This window comes from Siniperca chuatsi, linkage group LG1, assembly GCF_020085105.1.
Source record: "Siniperca chuatsi isolate FFG_IHB_CAS linkage group LG1, ASM2008510v1, whole genome shotgun sequence".
NCBI classification, from domain to species: Eukaryota; Metazoa; Chordata; class Actinopteri; order Centrarchiformes; family Sinipercidae; genus Siniperca; species Siniperca chuatsi.
This window is the reverse complement of record NC_058042.1, coordinates 10,996,364-11,015,157: the sequence shown is the minus strand read 5'-3', so window position 1 is coordinate 11,015,157 and position 18,794 is coordinate 10,996,364. Positions and strand designations below refer to the sequence as shown.

Sequence of the window (18,794 nt, the reverse complement as noted above, 5' to 3'; positions counted from 1 at the left end):
GTGCCATGTGTGCCCTCAGCTGTGGGGAATTAAAAGAGAGACAGAGAGCGGATGAGAGGAAAGAGAAAGAGACTCTACTTGGCAAGTATCTTATGTTCAAAGGCTTGATTCCCTTACAATAGACACTTGATTGACATGTGTGTGTGCATGGGCTACATGGGACATGTATGTATATTCCTGGAGTTGGGGTTGGATGGTTGGGTTCGTGTATGTTGGGGGGTGACAGTGGGTGTGATGGCTAATCTTGCATCTTGGCGGTTTTGATCCCTTTGACTGGTAAGAGATGAGGGGATGGTGCCTTTATGTCTCCAGGATCAGCTGCGCTAAGACTGAGCTTAAGAAGGAAGATCCGGTATAAGAGTGAAACTATAAAGGCTGTGTGCCTGAAATAGTGCAGGAAAATGGCTGGGGCATGAGCACGCACATGTTGCACTTGTTGCTCATCTGATCCGCCATAAGTTGCATACATAACATCAGACATAGTCATACAAAAACATATCCAAGCTTGAAAATTAGCTCTGCTTTCAAATATGCTGGACAGCTTTGACTCACAGCGCCCTCTGCTGCCAGATAATCAGTACAGCCTAATTCTCACTGAAGATACTGGCCAGTAGATATGTTTAAAGGTTTCTTCTTGATATTTATGGTATGGTCATTTGAGGTTGTTGGGGACAACCTCAAATAAGTAAAAAAATATATTTTTGTTCTGCTATTGATTGTGGATAGTGATTGTGCCTGTTTAAAGTATTAAAGGGGCACTTCACTGATTTAACACATGAAGATCAGTTTTCTTGTAAAGAACAGTAGCCTACTACTCAGCATATGAAAACATTTGTATAATATTTTCAGTAGCTCTTATAATGTTTTCAGTAGCTCTGAGTCCCTGATCCCCAGGGATGATCCTGGCTAGGGTGTTTAATGGAAAGCCTGGATTACAAACTGGAGAGGCAGAGTTTTAAAGTTGCAAGCTTTTACCAGGAAGAGAGGTTTTAAAAAAATACATTATGATTTGCATTATGGAAATTATAGGATTCAACACTTCTGTAGCTTAACCCAGACCAGGGATTTAAAACCAGGATATCTCTGCCTCTGCTGCACCGATTTTGACCATTCAGTTTTAAATCTGTCTCTCGGAGTCCCCCCAGTGTAAGAAAGTGCAATACTAAATTGCTGGACTACACTTTTAAGTCTTTAAATCTTTAAACTTGCCTGTGATTAAGGCTATACATTCAATTAGCTTGATATTAAAGGACAAGGCTGGTGATATTCTGTATTTTATTTATTCTCAACAAATCCTATGAAAACACCAAAACCACCAATGAAATTATTCTACTAACAAGTATTGCCTGTGTAGCCAAAGTCTGATATAATTCCTCTGTGCGACAGACCTCCATTGTTTTCCAAAAACTATTAAAAACACACCAATCAGCCACACTGTTGCACTTGACGACATATTCCTTCATTACAATGAACATGGGCACTGTACTTTATTTTGAGTCAATCCCACATATAGCTAAATACTCACCATATGTGTATTAATCCGCAACCGAACACACAGACAGGGTAGGTTGGGAAGTATTGAGGGATGGACTAATGCATTATTGGTATTTTCATGGGATTTGTTAACATTAAGAAAAATCTAGAATAACAACATAAATATCCTTTAAATTTCAAAACACTTAACATGACAAATGTGCAATAGCAATAAAATATAGCAAAAAGACCAGCCAATTAAAGAGACAGGAGTCGTATATGAGAAAGAGAAGAGCCTTTTATTCAGCACTCTTGTTATCCAATGCTTTCAAAGGACAGAGCAAGGAGAAGATTGTTTGAGAATCAGTTGACGGTGACAGGGGAAGCAATGAGGATAACATGTACAAGATTTTTTTTTTTCATTTTTACATTTTTTTCCAGCAACAAATGTTCAGAATGGGAGAGTACACTCAGTAAAAGCTGGTTACTACTTGTATTTTCCGATGGTGAGCATTTACTGCTGCAGTGCTATTGATCGGGGAAAAGCACCGCGACCATATAGCTTTAACCATTTTTCTTGTCTCATAGTAGTGTAGAGTTCTTATTTCAGAAATCATTAGTTTAAAGAAAAAAATCAAAGCAAACAATAAAACTCACTTTTGGCCCTGAATGTATATAATTTACAAGTCTTATTCTGAACAAGCCAGCCTTTGAAACACATGCTGTCAGTCATATGATTTCAACTTTCATCCAACTCTTATGAAATACTGCTGTTTTTAAAAGTACTTCATACATGATTGTTGCATTTATTTTGCATGAGGCAAGATTTGAAACTTACTTTTCCACTCATCCCAATTGTTTGGCATGTACACTATCACACTGCTGTATAACCAAATGACCAAAATCTGGCTAAATCCTAGTGTTATTTTTGGAGAGCTTTACAGTAGCAGTGTAACTCAAGATAGTGACTTTTAGTCTTTTTTTAAAGGAAAAAGAGAAAGGTAAGGGAAGTGGTGATTAATTTAAGATCTGTCTACAATGGCAAAGGCAGAAGACTGCACCAAATAAATGCATACAGCCTGCATTAATTTGTTTCAAGCACAACTATTTTTTAGGAGAACCTAGTAGTTGTCTTACTTTGAATCTCTAAAATGGAGCCTCACAACTGAACAACACTAATCATGTCGAGAAAAAGGAACACCAGAACAGAAGTAATGACAAATAGAGATGAAGCAAAGCACAATGTTTCTTTGCAGATCAGGAAGAGAAACGCTGCATGTGGGAGACAAACGGCAGAAGTCCTATTTAGCCAGCTCCTGAGCGTGGCTTTTGTTCTGCTTCATCCACTGAAAAAGGGGGCTTTACCTGCAAACCCCACAACACCAGCAGACTCCAGCAGAACCATGAGGTAGATCACTGGTCAAACTGACCACAAGAGAAAAAAAAAAACCTCGTAAAAGATGTACATTGGGTGTAAAACTTGTAATTTCATAAAAGTACAGCTCTTTTTTCATGTCACGTCTTGTCAAAAAGAAAGAAAGAAGGGAAAATATGGAATTATTACCCTGCTCTGAGTTTGTCACCGTTCTTTACTCTCAGTATTGCCGTGGGACTCGCATTGTCTTTATTGCTACCAGAAGACTAGATAGCGAAACACTCAATGGAAATCTCATGATTTCACACACACATTTGATCAATCAGATAGAAATATGACACCTGATCAAGTTCAATGAAAACATGTTGGAGAATGTTTGATGTGACGTAAGGAAGGCACCTTTTCCAATAATAAATTCTTTTCCTATTTTTTTTTTTAATTTCCTAAATGGACACCTGTATCAGCTGTCAAGGGCAGTTGAACATTAATTGATTTTGTAAGCTATTCTGTGGCAACTTTGAAAACCAAAATTAAGATATTTTGAAACTTTAAACTTCAGTGCAAACAAGGTTTTGAAAGGTTTTTCATATCATCTTAGAAATCATAGAAACCTTGAAGGGGGAAAATATCTCAATCTCATGCATCTTAATATCACATCATACGGGGGTGGGGTTGGGGGGTGGCAGGGGCGGGGGTGGGGGTTGGAGAGGGGAGGGATGGGCGTTCCTCTGGCATTTATTTGAGAATCCTTGAAAAAAGAGAACAAGAAGAGCATGTGGTTTCTTATCAAAATAAATCTTGTTTTGTTTTTCTGTGATTAGCCAACTGCTTGAGTCCATTTACATTGTCCTCATTTTCTACCACAAACGTTGGGGCTGTGCAAAAAAAGTTCATGTATCTGGTCCAATCAGAGAAGGCGGTGACTGTTATCACTGTGATGTCATCAGTAACTTCACACCCGCCCTCTGGCTCACAGAGCGGTAGTCTAGCCTAAAAATAAAGACACAGAAAGCAGAAGCATTGATATAAAAGTTGTTAACTAATATTAACAACAATATTAGGATGTTATTATTTTTTGTTGAAAAATCAGATCAGACTATTTATGATTCATTTATTATTATTTTATTATTATTATTATTGATATTAAATATTTGTATGTCTTTCAACATGTCTGAAGGGGATTTTTAAGAAATTGCTCTTGCTCTTTTTCTAATAAGGCACTCTATATAAAGGTTTTATAAATTATAACTTTATACAACCTAGTAACCCCGAAATGATTCTTATTAATGGATTATAACTGATCTATAAAGCCTAAGTAAGTGATTCATTAACCCTTGATAAAGTAACTCCTTACAACATATAAACCCTTGGTGTCTTATTAGAAAGTGGTACCATAACTTCTGTTATGTGGCAGTAAAGTTGCTGAAATAAACAACTTGCTGGCATTCACGTCAGACGGCTTATATTCAGAAACTAAAGTGTACCTGTGATTACTTGCTGAGTTGACTGTAAGGAGACGAGTTGTTAGAAGAATCCACTTGCTGCGGCGTGCCGTTTTCCTAAAAAGCAAAACAGCATCTCTCATTTAGAACGTAATAATAACTATCACTGTGTTTGCACCGAGATAATTGATAGTTTCAGAGGACGGACACTTCAAAAACAATTCAAGGCTGTTTGAATGGAAGATGATTGGACTGGCATGGGCTGTTGTAATTTTCTAAAACAATTATTGTTTTAAGATGTATCACAGTTAAATGGACACCAGGTAGAAGGTGAATGTCTTGGATTTAGAGTTGAATTAGACAAAGATACAATAAACTTACAGGTGCTGCCTGCATGGGAGGATACTGAGGCATATAAGCTCCCTGGACTCCAGGGTTGGCTGAAATATACTGCAAAATAAGAAAAAATTACATTAAATCCAAATCATTGAATGGTATATTGCTATATATTGCTATACATGCATCTTGTGCTACTCAGCTTAACTGATATAGCACTCACAACACAGTTGATCCAAAGTGCTTTATAGCACAAGCATAAAAAAACATAAAGGAAAAAACATGAGGAAAAAAATAAATGAAAACACAAAGAATCACATGTTTACACCTGCACACAGAGATAATACATTTCTAGAGAGGAGCAGATTAGGTTAGGCCACAATTACATGCCAATGAGTAAAACTATGACTGAAAAATAGAAAATGTAAGTTATGGGGCAGCTATTGAGAAAACCCTGTCACCATAGCATTTAGTCCTGGATCTAGAGGATCTCACATCTCTGTTAGCTTGGTATGGGGACATTTAAAGGGGGGTTAATTTATTTATTATCATGTCATGTAAGACACAAAAAATACTATTGCTGCGGTGAAACATTTGTCAGACATGAATGTAACTTCTTACACATGGCATTACATTGCAAGCAAGAAAATATGTCTTCTGTCCCATGCTTTACAAATAAAATCTGCCACAAGGTTTTTCATAATCATCCATTCAGAAGAACTCATCAGAAAATAATAATAATGTTTTACAAAAAACTGTAGCTGTTAAATCATCATATAATGAGCAATAAAACATGAAATGGACATTGTCTTCAGTCTCACCTAAATCACCTAGTAAACAAAGTATTTTGTCTTCTGGGAGACCAGTAAACCTGTTGTTTCTACAGCTAATGCTAATGTACCTGAACGTAACCGTGCACACAGAGATCTTTGACTTTTGGCCAAATTCTGCTTCACATAAGGCTCTACACTGTTTGTACCAAACATCAACAGACCATCTTTCTTTGTACATCAGGAACAATTTGTGCAGAGTATCATAAATATTACACTGTAATCTGTTCTCAAAAATAAAAAATGTATCAATTATACAAAATAAAGATTTCACCTTGCTAATCCAGGGGTGTCCATGCAAAATATCCCAATTAAAAATCTTTCTACTGAGCCTTTGTTCAGGCATATTCACAAGTCTATGTATAATCATTGTCATACTACAGATTGCACAAACAGAAACTAACATTTTGTCTCTAAAATGGAGCATCACATCTATTTAATTATACAATACAGATTTGATCAATGCTGTGTGTGACTTAGGATATCCCAGAATTCCACTCACCGCTCCAGTGTTTCCCAGTGACAGCTGACCCATCTGCTGAGTAATCATGGCTGAGGGGTGCAGTGACATGGAGGGATCCACAGAGGGAGACATCACAGCAGCCTGTAATACAAGGCAGCTGAGTTTTTACCACATATCACATGATTATACAGACTAAATCAACTAATTCTGATAAAACACCTGAGTGGAGTAGTGGAGTATAAATATAGCATGAGTTACTGTTTAACACCTATGTATGTCTGACAGACCAGAAAGATTAGCTGGTAAAAAGATATTTTGTGGCTTTGAGGTTTGACAAAATGTAAAATAATACATTTGCAGCATTAACTCTGTGATAATATGTGACTCTGAGGTTAAACATGAAGTATTCTATGCTCCTGGGTTACATTAAGGGATGAAAATATCTAAAAGGTGTGACGCTGCCAGCTCTAGTCTGTTTTCAGATGGGGTATATTCCTTTAAACATGATGCCTTTAGGGAATAGACCATTTCCTAGTAAAAAGTGGGGGAGGGGCAGATCAGCAGAGACACTTGTTCCACTGGAAACCATCTGTTGGAAGAGTCAAAGAGTCACAAGACTGTCTCTGCTCCAGGCATTTCCTGCTGGATCCAGAGAGGGGGGGGGGAGTGGCTGAATGTCTTCTTAGTTGTTCCATTTTTCTTTCATTCACACTCCAACACACATATACACACTTGCAATATGTAAACACACAATGGCTATTTCCCAGAACTTTTCAGTTCTGTGCTTCTCCTACATTTGGGCATTGCTGCTTTTATTGTGTCAGCAAAACAAGCTGATTAAAGTAACATTATGAGTGACTGTGAGGTCAGAGCTTTAGCTGTAACAGCGCCACACACCCATTTCCTGTACACAGAATAGTGGATTATGAGCGTATGACTAAAAAAAGCAAATGCTGTTGTCCCCTTACCGGGTGTTGCATGATATACGGTTGATGTGCCACCCAAGAATGACTCTGTACCTAATGGAGGGTCGGACAGGAAGAGAGAGGCAGAACGAGATACAGATGAAAAGTAGAGAGTTATTGACGTGTCTTGAATGAAACTTTTGTTACAAACTAACTTTACAATTGCAATAAGCATAGTTTTTAAGTAGAAATACAAGGATGTTATCAGTCTACAGCTACAGTTAACGGCATACACTGTATCCATCCATTCATTCATGTTTTGAAGCCACTAGTCCTGCTCAGGGACCTTGGTCCACCAAGGTCCCTTCCAAAGCCTTCAGCTTTTTGGGGCCAATCTGGTTCCCCCTTTGTTGGCGTGGCACTAAGGAGCATTTTAACTACTACAACAATTATGATGGCCTCCAAACTCCATGAATCTTACAATTCTGCCTCCTGTTTTGAGGGTATGTCTGTCTGATTAGACGTTAAATAAACTTTTACCTCTCATTAATAGCCCCAGCTTAGGTCAGCAATGTGCCGCCTTACTGACAGACTGGGTGAGATCCTGCTTTACCCTACTGAGGTGCTCAGTAGTTAATGGTAAGGTTATCTTGGTAGCCTTTTACGAGTATGTCCTAGCATGTCCCCGGCTTTTGCATATGTAACTATAATAGGTGCATCACCTGTGCCACCAAGCCTTGAAAGCCTACCTACAAAAGGTAGGCATCAGGTGCAATGGGCAGGACTAGGGAAGATGCAGGTGTTGTGGATATTGGCAGCACAAATCGGACATTAGAATGAGGGGGAGGAGCTGGAGCATAAAGTTAAGATACCAACTGGATATAGTTGGACTTGCTTCTCATACATCATTGCCTCTGGAACCAAACTCTCCATAGACACGATGGATATGTGGTAAAAAAAAAAAAGAGTTTTGCTTAGATGTGACTGCAAGATGCAGTCTGACTGTTGTCTCGCTGTGTGCGCTTAAATTATGAGCGAGTTGGCTCCTTTAGAAAGCTTCACCTACTCCATAATCTTACTTGGAGACTTCAGTGTTCATACTGGCAATGAATAGGACACCTGGAGGGGAGTGCCAGAGAGGAACTGCCACCCCCATCTGACTGAAAAGGTGAGCCTTTGTTAGAGTTCAATACTAGTTATGGATTGGTACAAAAAACGCCTTGTTCAAACACAAGAAAGCTCATACAGTAAGTGTTCACAGTACCAGAGCCCTTAAGGTGCCAGGTCGATGATCGACTTTGCAGTTGTTTAATCAAAGGTAAGCTCTCCACATGATGGGAATATCTACCAGACAGGCCTGGAAGACCCAAACATGTTGTGGGTTCATCTGAAGAACAACTGGCAGAGGGCTATATTCAAAACCTCTATTGTGTGTTGCAACCCTGCTAAGCAAGACCCCTCAGATTCCTCCCTCATGTGCAAATGAATTTCAAGCAACGGATCTCAGTGGTCGGAAGTGTTTCGGGTGCACAGTAAGTAATGAATCAAAACTTATGGGTGAAATATTACAAAACAGTGAGAAAGAACCCAATTCAGAGAAAGTGTGACTCCTATATGACGACTGTATATGCTGAAAAGAGCAGGGTTTTTTCTTCCCTCCTATGAACCACTAAGCTAACTGTCATATTACATGATTTCTGGTTGACCATCCACTGCCACAGTGTGAGGTGGTCCCAGGGTGGCTTTAACACCTATTCTTACATCTAGAGCCCCTGTACAACCCACACACAAGCAAAAATACACCCTAACCCACATATACACACCATAACCTCAAATGCAACATAGAGGGGACCAGAGATACAGTGTGAGAGAGGTGATTTAAATTCAGCTCTGACTGTTCTTCTGCAGTACCTGGTAAGCAGATACTGGAGACATGTAGGGAGACATCGTAGGCTGCACAGTCATTATCCTGTTGGTCATTGGATACGGAGAAGGATAGTACCTTGGAAAAAGACAGTATTACAAAATAATTCTCAAGAAAAATTACTGTAGTTAAATGTTAATGCCGTCATGACTTGCTATAACCTGAGCGCAACTTACCCATTCTGTATAGCTGCTGAGGAGGGGTCATAGGTAAGAGTCATTGTACCCTAAGGTGAGGAAATAGACAATAATGTGAAATTACATATTTGTATCTCATGACTGTATCATAACAACTGAACCCAATATGTAATAATAAAAATTAAAATTATCACCTCATCAGTTATAATGGGTTTATATGGGAATCATTTCAGTATGTTTCCATGAAATGGCTCAACAAAACAGATATTCTGGTGTACAGATCAAAAACTGGAATGGTTGTAATTTTGATATGTTTAACTTTGCTTGGAAAATAAGGCAAGGTGGACTATTTAATGAGCATTTACACTGATTTCTGAATTATGTTGTAGACAATGAAGGTCTGAAGATTTGATTGTATAAGTTGTTAAAGCTGGTTTTCCAGTTTTGGGCTTTTTTTGAATGGAACTGTTTAATAAATTTATACGCAGCAGTCTGGTTCTGGCTTATGTGATTTTATGGTGTCTTACATGCATGACACAATAATAAAAACTTCATTCATTCTCATCACATTAACAAGTCGCACAGAGGGGGCAATGCATGTAACATAAGCAGATACATACTAGTCTGAGATCCCCTGTCTGTCCATTGGGAAGAAATCCACTGTGAGCATGTTTCTTCCTTTGACTGTCTGCAAACTTACACAGCAAGGGCTGAGAGGGAGCTGGGGGCAAAGCACAAAACAGTCACTCAACAATCAATCACTGCCGCCTCCACAGTTTTCATCACAGAAAAAGTGTACAGAAAGGTGAAATTCTTTCCTACCTAGAGCTCCAGAAGCTATCTTGATAAACTTCCCATTGAAGTGGGAGATGACGGCATTACACTGCTCTGTTGTGTCCATCCTGATGGGGGAGAAGATAAAACAACAATGACTCATCACTAAATCACGCAGAGACCATCTACAGTAACATTTTCTTTAACACAAAGTGGATTTGTGAGGCATGATGCAACTTGGCCCCCTTCATACTTATGTTGAACAAAATTGTCCCTCTCCTTTTCCTTTTCTCCTTTTAATGTTAGTTCACATTCTGTACAGTTATAAACAATAAGCAAAGCAGAGCTAATAAATGGTATCTCAGCTTGTCTTCATTTGGCCTCCCATTAAAACAATAGTAGGTTTGGCAATTGTATTACAATTTAAGATTCTGTGAGAAAATTATTTTGAAGATCATGGGTGAAGTCAAAGAAAAAAGTCAACAAAAACATGGCCGTCGAAGTTTCTTGCGATTTACACTGTTTGCTACAGCAGTGGAAATACAGAAGCAAGTCCTGCTGAACGACATGAACGACTCCAGTTAATAAGTTTGATAGTCAAGCTAAAAGATGCACGTGTGATGTCTTGGTCGCTCTAAATCACAATAAAACTCAACCTCCGGTGATTTATTGTGTTATATCATGTCAAAAACATACCATAATAGTATAGAACATCTTATTTTAATAAATATTGACAACATTTTAGTTTACCAATAATTGTGCTTGAACAGTAGCTACACAGTGTCACTGCTAAGCACTAGATACAATTATTTGAGTGGTAAATTGGTGTTTGTTCATTATTTATCATCATAAGTTTGTGATCAAAGTTGTAGGTTTATTCTACAACTACTTTAAAGGTGATTCATCAGAGAAGAAATGAGTGCTCCTTTTTGTCAATCTACTGTGACCAACCTGGCGAAGCCCACGCCTCGGCTGTTGCCGCTGTAGTCTCGGAGGATCCGTGTGGAGACGACCTGGCCGAAGGGCTGCAGCATGTTCTCCAGCTCTTTCTCATCCACAGAGAGAGGCAAATTGGAAATGTACAGGTTTGTGGGGTCCTGTTCCTGTTGCTGTTCACATGAAAGACGATAGAAAAGAAGTACATTGAATGCCAGGTGCTTTATACTATATTTTGTATGTGACATCTGACCTGAGAAAGAGCCACATGCTAAAATGCAAGAATAATTTCTCATGAATCAGGCAGATTTGTACTGAACCACAGATAAAGGCAGTGCTGCGCTATTTCTTCAGTGACAAATGAAAGACTGACACAATATATTTTTCTCTACAATGAAACTTGTCTATGTGGATCAGGAGGCTCAGCTTAAGTGTGGTTAAGGGTCAGAGGAAGACATTTGGTTAAACAAACATTAATAAGCTCTCCTGCACTCACACACACACGCAGAAACACACTTCAATTGTACTGTGCAGCAGCTCAGCGCCTCTACGGTCTTCCCTAGAAACAGCAGGAGAGCAGCGTAGCCTAGCTACCACAATACACAAACTGTGTTCTGCCATGTTTGTTCCAAACAGAGCAGCTACATGCAGGTCTCCAGAGAGCAACCCAGGGTGGGAAAGGGAAGGGACTGAAAAAAACGTATTGAGCCAGGCAATTCCTGCCCCCACTACGAGACAAATCACAGATGTGATGTAGAAATATAGTGTTTGTCATCTAAAAATATTTTGGAAAAATGGAAAATTGATGTGCTTTACTTTAAATTAGTCACAGAGGATCAAGAATGGCTCAAAGCAGCAGTACTGTTGCTATAGTGCTTCGGTGCAGATATGCCTACATTAGTATGCATGAATGACAATTGTTAACACTAAGTGACATAATAATAATACTGGTAAAAATCTGTACAATCTACACAGTACAACCTAACCAGGATGTTGTGCTAGTATGTGGGCTGGTGGTCCTGCGTTTAACGTGTCACACTGACTGACAGGTTATTTGGCAGAGAGAGATGTGACATCTGGTTTCTACAGTGAAAGTAAATGGGGTCACGGGAAAGAACAGCTTGCCAGCTGAGGTCATGTGACCAATCTAATGTCATTATCCAACACAAACCGGACAAATGCACGCATTAAAGAAGTACAAGCCCACAGAGATGTTCACAAGCAAGACAAATATGCACACACACACACGCCTGCATCAAACTCACCTTGGCCATCTGGGCCTGTATGCCGCTGGTTTTCAGAGCATGTACTGCCTTTAAAGCAGCCGCCGGGCTGTCAAAGTCCACAAAGCCGTAACCTGTAGTTGGTGGAACAGTATTTACGTAAATAGTCATTAATAATAAGAACAACCACCTATTGTACATTTTGTGCTATCACTATTACTGTGGGATGGGTAATATATATGGGTATATATTGTTTATTACAGTAAATATATCAAGATATGTTTTATAGTATCAATCATGATACACAGTTTTGTTGTCTAAATTAACACTACAAAACTATTTAAAAATCTGAAATATTTTAAAGGAATAGTTCAACATTTTGGGAAATCTGCTTATTCACTTTCTTCCCAAGACTTAGATGAGAAGATCGATACCACTCTTAACGTCTGTGCGGTAAATATGTAATCTGTTTGTATAGACTCTAAACCTGCTTGAGTTCGGTCATTCATCATATTCTGCTTTTGTTTTTGTCAAATTAATATTATGATTGCATTGTAATGCAGTACAGACTTTGAAAATCAATCTGCACTTTCAGCTGCAACAACATAACAAGTTTCACAAAAACACATTCATTGTTCATGTTCACAGTGATGGATTATCCAACTGAGCAAGTCGCCGCAAATTGATTTTCATTCACTTTGGAAATGAATGAAAACTAGGAGCTGCCTGGAAGGTATGGAAATTCATTTAAAAAATCTAAAACAACATGGTATGTTTTCATATCTTACAAGTATGCAGTTATATAAGTATGCATAAATGAACTTTATGAACGGCAGCTGAACACAACAGATACTTCGATGCCCCAACTAAACAATATATAAGGTGAGTCTCCATACTTGCAGCGGAGATATGTTCCAGCACTGGAAGAGGATTTAAGTTATATTGTTAAATATACTTTTTCTCTCTAATCGTGCAGCACAGATAAATGATGACTGGTAAGTTAGTAACCTTACTGACCTTTACATTTGTTGGTTGTCTTGTCCAGGATTGCCTTTGCTGACTGAATCTTGCCATACCTGGACACACATCAACATGTAGATTAGCATCAAAAAACTCTCTGGTGAGACTGGTGATTTTTTGTCAAAATGTCTTTTAATCGCCTTGGACTTCTCATTATGTATTGTGAATGTCAGTCAAATTTCTGTGTATCTATTTCCAGCGGAAGTAGAACAGAGAGCACCTTCACTCATCATGACAGTCTAGTGAGATCAAAAATAAAAGACAACGCAACCAGAAAAGCACAATTTATGAAAATAATAAAAACTGGTCATTCATGGAGATACCTGGTGATTTCAGAGACACATTCTGTACATCACTATTCTCTCCTACATGTTTCCATACACTATGAATTCGATTTCAACGTTTCAGGCTTTGCTTTATCTCTGACTTTATACTCAAGTTGAACTGTGGCACAAGCTGTGAGCTGCTATCTGAGTGCACACACCATACAGACTGAATGCCTAGCTTACATCACCATTCAGACCTTGTTGCTATGAAAAGCGCTTTCATTTCTGCTTTGTACTGGCAAACACCATTGGGAGCATGAACAAAACACAAGCAAACAGGACACAAACAGCTGCTGCTGCTGCTGGTTACATGGGTGAATGCCTCTCTCCATATGCTTGTGATTCAGAGGGAAAGAGAGGAGACAAAACTCCGCTAATTATGGCATCCACCACACTAACCGCTCGGACTGAAGACTATAGTATCAAGTATCGAACATGTTCACTGGGCTGCTTTACATGACTCTGTTTTTGTCTTTTTTAGAAAACAATAACTTTTTACAGTCCACTTCATATACCACAGTTGAGCTATGACTTTTTATAGAGATATGGTGGTTGGAGCATTTTATGTGTCAGTATACACTATGGTTAAACCAGTGTGTGTTTTTGAATGCCAACATTGATGTGTTTGCATTAAAACGGCAGACAATCAGTATGTTTTTATCAAAATTCCAACTTAATTTCTTTATCTATAGCCACTTAAATGCGAAATATTTCCTTTTATTTAGTAAATTTTCCCAAAAGTGATTGATTGATTGATTTTATTTATGGATTATCGGATCACAAATTCAAAAGATAACATGTTAAAGTGAAAACACTTATTCCAACATGGTCCCAAGATATTAGAAGACAACACAAATAAACACAAAACATTCAGCATAAAAACTAAATGACACAATCCTGAAGTCCAAAAGCACATCACTGCAATTTAAGAAAGAACAAATAACTCCCACATCAAAAAAAGTAAAAAGTAACGTCATTGCAAATTACATAAATCTGTTACCCTGTTCCCTAACCTGACTTCAATAACCCCATCTCATATTTAAGAACTTGATGTGTAACGGAAGGCTGTTCCGCAACATGGCACCAGTGTAAAAAAAGGAACTTCTGGCTACATTTTAAAAGTCTCTTCTTATCAAGGAGGAAATCTATCAGAAACAACTTTCAAACTTTTGTGAGTCACTAATATCCTGTAGGAACCGAAAATAATTACATTTTTTAGGGTTAGAAACTCGTAACTGTATTTTTGTACAGTGCATGTTGTCAGGGAGAGACCTTCATTAAATCAGACTGGAATGACATTTGCATGTGATATCTTAAGCCTCCGTATTGGCCCATTTTTTTCAGCAAACAAGCATATCAGTGACAAAACACTAGTGTGCACACACATAAGCTTATGTTCATATATGTGTATGCACTCACTGGTGACAGAGTTTGACCAGGTCCAGGTCTGTAGTAGCAGGAGGCAGGCCGCGGATGTACAGATTGGTTTTGCTGAGCTGCTCCAGGCCTGTGCTGCTGCTGTTGCTGCTGCTGCTGGGACTGGATGGAGTCATGGGGTAGGACTGCACACAGGAAACCCACTGTTAGGAAGTGTATGGTCACTAGATAATCTAATTTAAACCCAGGTCAACAAGAGCACAAGAACATCTCATCAAAATGCAGAAAACACACAGAAGGCACAGTCTGACTTTATTATTTCATGAATTACATGCTACATTAAATTTCACTCTTGTACTCTTCTTAAGATGATTTGCACTATTCATCGATGATCCACTAAGCAGTCAACACAGCTTAGGTTTTTCTACATTGTGGCACATCTGAGACAACATCAGGGTCCAGTGGTGGAAGTACATTTAGTGAAGTATTGTACTTAAGTGCACTTTTGAGGTACTTACACTTTACTTACTTATTTTATGCAATACATTTCAGAGGGAAATATTGTACTTTTGACTCCACTACAGTTATATGACACTCATAGTTAGTTTACAGATTAAGATTTTACATGAAAAACATAATAATAAACTACCCAGGAATGTATAAAGTACCTAAAATTAGCTACACCTTGACAAATTAAGTAATTATGTCCAATAATGTAATATAGCCTATTATCAATAATTTAACACTCTGAAAGAAGGATTCCTGCATTATGAATACATTACTTTTGATACTTTAAGTACATTTTGTTCAGAATACTGTACTTATACTTAAGTAACATCTACAATGTGGGACTTTTAATTGTAATGGAGCCGAACTCTGTGACCGCAGGGGCCGCTGTTGCACATGTTCAGCATGTGTGAAAACGGGCATGATGAGAAGCGCGCAGACTGTAGGCCTACTCCTAATTGCCATCACGCCATCAAGCGCCAAGGCTGTGCCCCCTTTTGGGGGAAAGAATCAAGCTTTCACCATAAGGCTCAGGCTAACACATCGCTGATGAGAGAAAAAGGAAAATCCCGAAAAGCTGTTGTGTAGCAGGTTGTAAAACAAGTAAACATACGAATTCGGATCTCCGGTTCCCAATCTTTTCAGTCTGAACCCTCAGGTTTTATATGTAGAATAACCTGTACCCATCCACTGCTGACGAACGTATGAGCCTCCAGAGAACGGTAATTTCTTCATTTTGGCAGCAATGTAAATTCCTTTTGGTGACAATAAATATTAATTACCTTCTGTAATTTAAATTATGCCGAATAAGAAACTAAAAACAACCGTATTAATAACCAAGGCTGGTTACTTACAAACAAAACTTAGCCAAATGATACCAAAGTATGTATACATGTCCGAATAATTAATATCTGGCCACTGTTTTGGGTCATTGATCCACTTGGATGGTGGAAGACTGAACGGGCATGACTGCTGACCGATCAACCTTAATTTATTAAATTATATCGCGAACGCTCAGGTTCAGGCAAGGAAGCAAAATAACTATTAGACATGTCTAACAAAGGTTTGTTTAACACACAATGAATACAAACTTGTCAAAATTGTAATCCACACACAAGTCAAATTGCGTTGACATCTATGCGTCTATGGCTTAATGGGGCGGCTGTGGCTTAGTGGGAGAGCGGGTCGTCCACCAACCGGAAGGTCAGTGGTCAGTTCCCCGAGCCCACATAGTGAAGTGTCCTTGGGCAAGACACTGAACCCCAAAAATGTGTTTCTTTGGACTGATGAGCAGTTAGCATTTGCCATCAGTGTGCGAATGGGGTGAATGTGATATGTAGTGTGTGAAGTGCTTTGAGTGTTCGTAAGACTAGAAAGGCGCTATACAAGTACAGTCCATTTGCCATTTATCTATAGGATCTTCGGTTATATCCCCCCAAAAGGGGCGCAGTCATGGCATTTTACGAAGTATCCGTAGGCTATGTGCTGGTCTGGTCTATAATATTTCTACTTTTACTTAAGTATGCTAAAGGATTTGAATACTTCTTCCACCACTGTCTCAGTGGCAGGTAGGTTTGACCTTTAAGCTCCTGGTTGTTGTAAAAAGGTGATTCTGTCCACCAATATATCACAGAGTACATTAAAATATATCTATTCTTGTGTGGGGGGCCTTTATGAATCATAATGTGATTAAATCTGTATTCACTACCCTGCTGTAGTGTTTATCAGAAACCTACAGTTTTCTTCATACTTGCGAGCCAAACCATGCAGCGCTGCTCTGCAAAGCATTTCCTTCCCCTTACTCATTCATTAAAATAGCTCCCAGCCAACCCAAACCCTCTCCAGATCAGATCAAAGACAAAGCATGGCAAAATCGCACCATCTGTCCATAACCAAAAGGACAATCCACTCCAAGAGCCAAAGCCAATGGATACAACTATAGCCATGCCAACAAGAATCACTGAGATATTCTTCCATAGTCATGTGATGGTGAAATGTTCATAGCAGCTATTTTTCTTTTACAGATGAAGAACTGATCGCTGTGGCAGGAACAGTTAGGCCTGTTATGTCCTCAAGTAGAGGCCTTACATTTTGTTGGTATGCAATTACTGCGCTAACTTTGTTTGAGACCATCAAGGGTTCACATCAGGCCTCCGAGACGGTACGCCTACTCCATTAGAGGGCAGCTACTGGGGTACATTTCACTGAAGCATCATCACACCTTATAGCAGACTAAACCTGTGTTACACCTACGCAGAAAACTCATTCACTGCTTCCCTGCAGGGATTCATATGTGGTTGCTTTGAGATTCATGTCCTCTTAGGAATATACAGCACCTTCTGATGAATAAATATTACAGTTTAAATCTGAAAGGTGGACATTTGGAGTCTTATAGGCCGCAGGCACAAAATCCACTTCACCTGACACAAGGCTCGGATTTCCATCTTCAGAGGTTATAATAACAACTGCCTCTCACCTCTGTGCCTGCTTTCTATTCCCATCTTCCATCTAAATCAAAAAGATGTGATGGGAAAGCAAAGGAGCACAGCTTTCAATTACCTTTTTGTTCACCTGAGAGGTCAAAATTAAAGATGCAGGCAGCTCAGTTCACTCCAGCACACTGACATACATTACATTACACTGAGCTCTCTCTCAAGCTCTCTCTGTGGATTCATCCAGAATGCATTAATCTATAAAATGGACTACAATAACCGCCATTCATATTGACCAGAGTGGGCGAGTGACTGGGCAAACAAGGTTATATGGACATAATAATTAAAGTCTCGGTTGTATAGCTATAGATTGGGTCAGCAGCTGGTTTTATTTCTCCATGTAGCCTATCAGCTTCCCGTTTGATAAGTCGGCTGAGAGCAGTGGATTTTCAAAAAATATATATAATTCAATTAATTTGGTGTTAAAAGGATGAGATATAAACGCCCATATTTCATATGAAAGCCAGAAAGGGCTTTCCAATGTCATTTGTGGCTGCTATTATTCAGCCTGTTTATTCAAATGCTGCCTCAAATGTGAGCAATAAAGTAGGCATAAATAATAATAATAATAATAATAATAATAATAATAATAATAATAAAAAACAATGTGTGTGTTTTGGCCTACCTGCTTACGATTGGCTGTCTTCAGCGGGTTGCCTGTGTTTGCAAAGATCATCCTGGAGGTTACAGATATATTTTATTTCCCAAAAGAATATCGCAATGACGAGCCACTAGAGACGGAATCCAAGCGGTGAAAGGAGCCTATAAAATATAGCCAGTCGGTTTAAAACATCCGCATACTGAACGGGCTGGTTAACAGAAATATAGCTTCGGTCCTGCATAAGTATAACACATCTATACAGTCAGATGCACACCAGGCGATGGACCAACCCTCCGGTCCGGTTCATTGATCTACGACGTCCTGCTGCAGACCGCTCGGCAGTCCCACCTACTACAGACCAAACCATCTCTGCCTCTGCTGCAGGGTGTTTGCCATCAAATAAACTGCGTGGCCGCCTCAAAAAAACTCACACTAGCGGTGTGTTTTTTTGTAACAAAGGCACGCCGAGACATCTGATGTAGGTGGCTCAATATATAATCGGATACAAAATGCTTTAGGGTTTGATTTGTAGGCGCACAATCAGTTGGGCTGAACACTCGTCGCCTTTCATGTTGTTGTCGTCCGCACATACCAAGCATTCTTCACCCCCACCTCCTCCAACCAACCACACACACACACACACACACACACAC

General features: G+C 39.1%; 1 protein-coding gene across 2 annotated transcripts; it reads right to left on the bottom strand.

Moving 5' to 3' along the window:
* Window positions 1-1,753: 1,753 nt before the first annotated feature.
* rbms1a (RNA binding motif, single stranded interacting protein 1a) lies at window positions 1,754-18,680 on the bottom strand. Of its 2 annotated transcripts, none has more exons than XM_044199211.1 (14): window positions 18,166-18,680; window positions 14,584-14,744; window positions 12,836-12,894; window positions 11,861-11,952; window positions 10,611-10,768; window positions 9,708-9,787; window positions 9,506-9,606; window positions 8,925-8,974; window positions 8,736-8,826; window positions 6,888-6,938; window positions 5,959-6,060; window positions 4,672-4,740; window positions 4,333-4,407; window positions 1,754-3,838 (listed from the first exon to the last, which is right to left on the bottom strand). In XM_044199211.1, exons 1-13 carry the CDS (start codon window positions 18,214-18,216, stop codon window positions 4,339-4,341), a joined length of 1,134 nt encoding a protein of 377 aa, XP_044055146.1. In that variant the 5' UTR covers window positions 18,217-18,680; the 3' UTR covers window positions 1,754-3,838; window positions 4,333-4,338. The 2 variants fall into 2 exon arrangements, with proteins under 2 accessions (XP_044055146.1, XP_044055156.1); XM_044199221.1 differs by having other exon boundaries at window positions 14,584-14,726; window positions 18,166-18,672.
* Between the last annotated feature and the right edge of the window lie 114 nt (window positions 18,681-18,794).

Coding starts and splice junctions, on each gene's coding strand:
- rbms1a (XM_044199211.1), bottom strand. CDS start 18,216: ATGATCTTTGCAAACACAGGCAACCCGCTGAAGACAGCCAATCGTAAG. Junction 8,827..8,924: donor TCAGCAGCTATACAGAATGG/GTAAGTTGCGCT, acceptor TCTTTTTCCAAG/GTACTATCCTTCTCCGTATC. Junction 4,408..4,671: donor CTCCCATGCAGGCAGCACCT/GTAAGTTTATTG, acceptor TTTGCTTTTTAG/GAAAACGGCACGCCGCAGCA.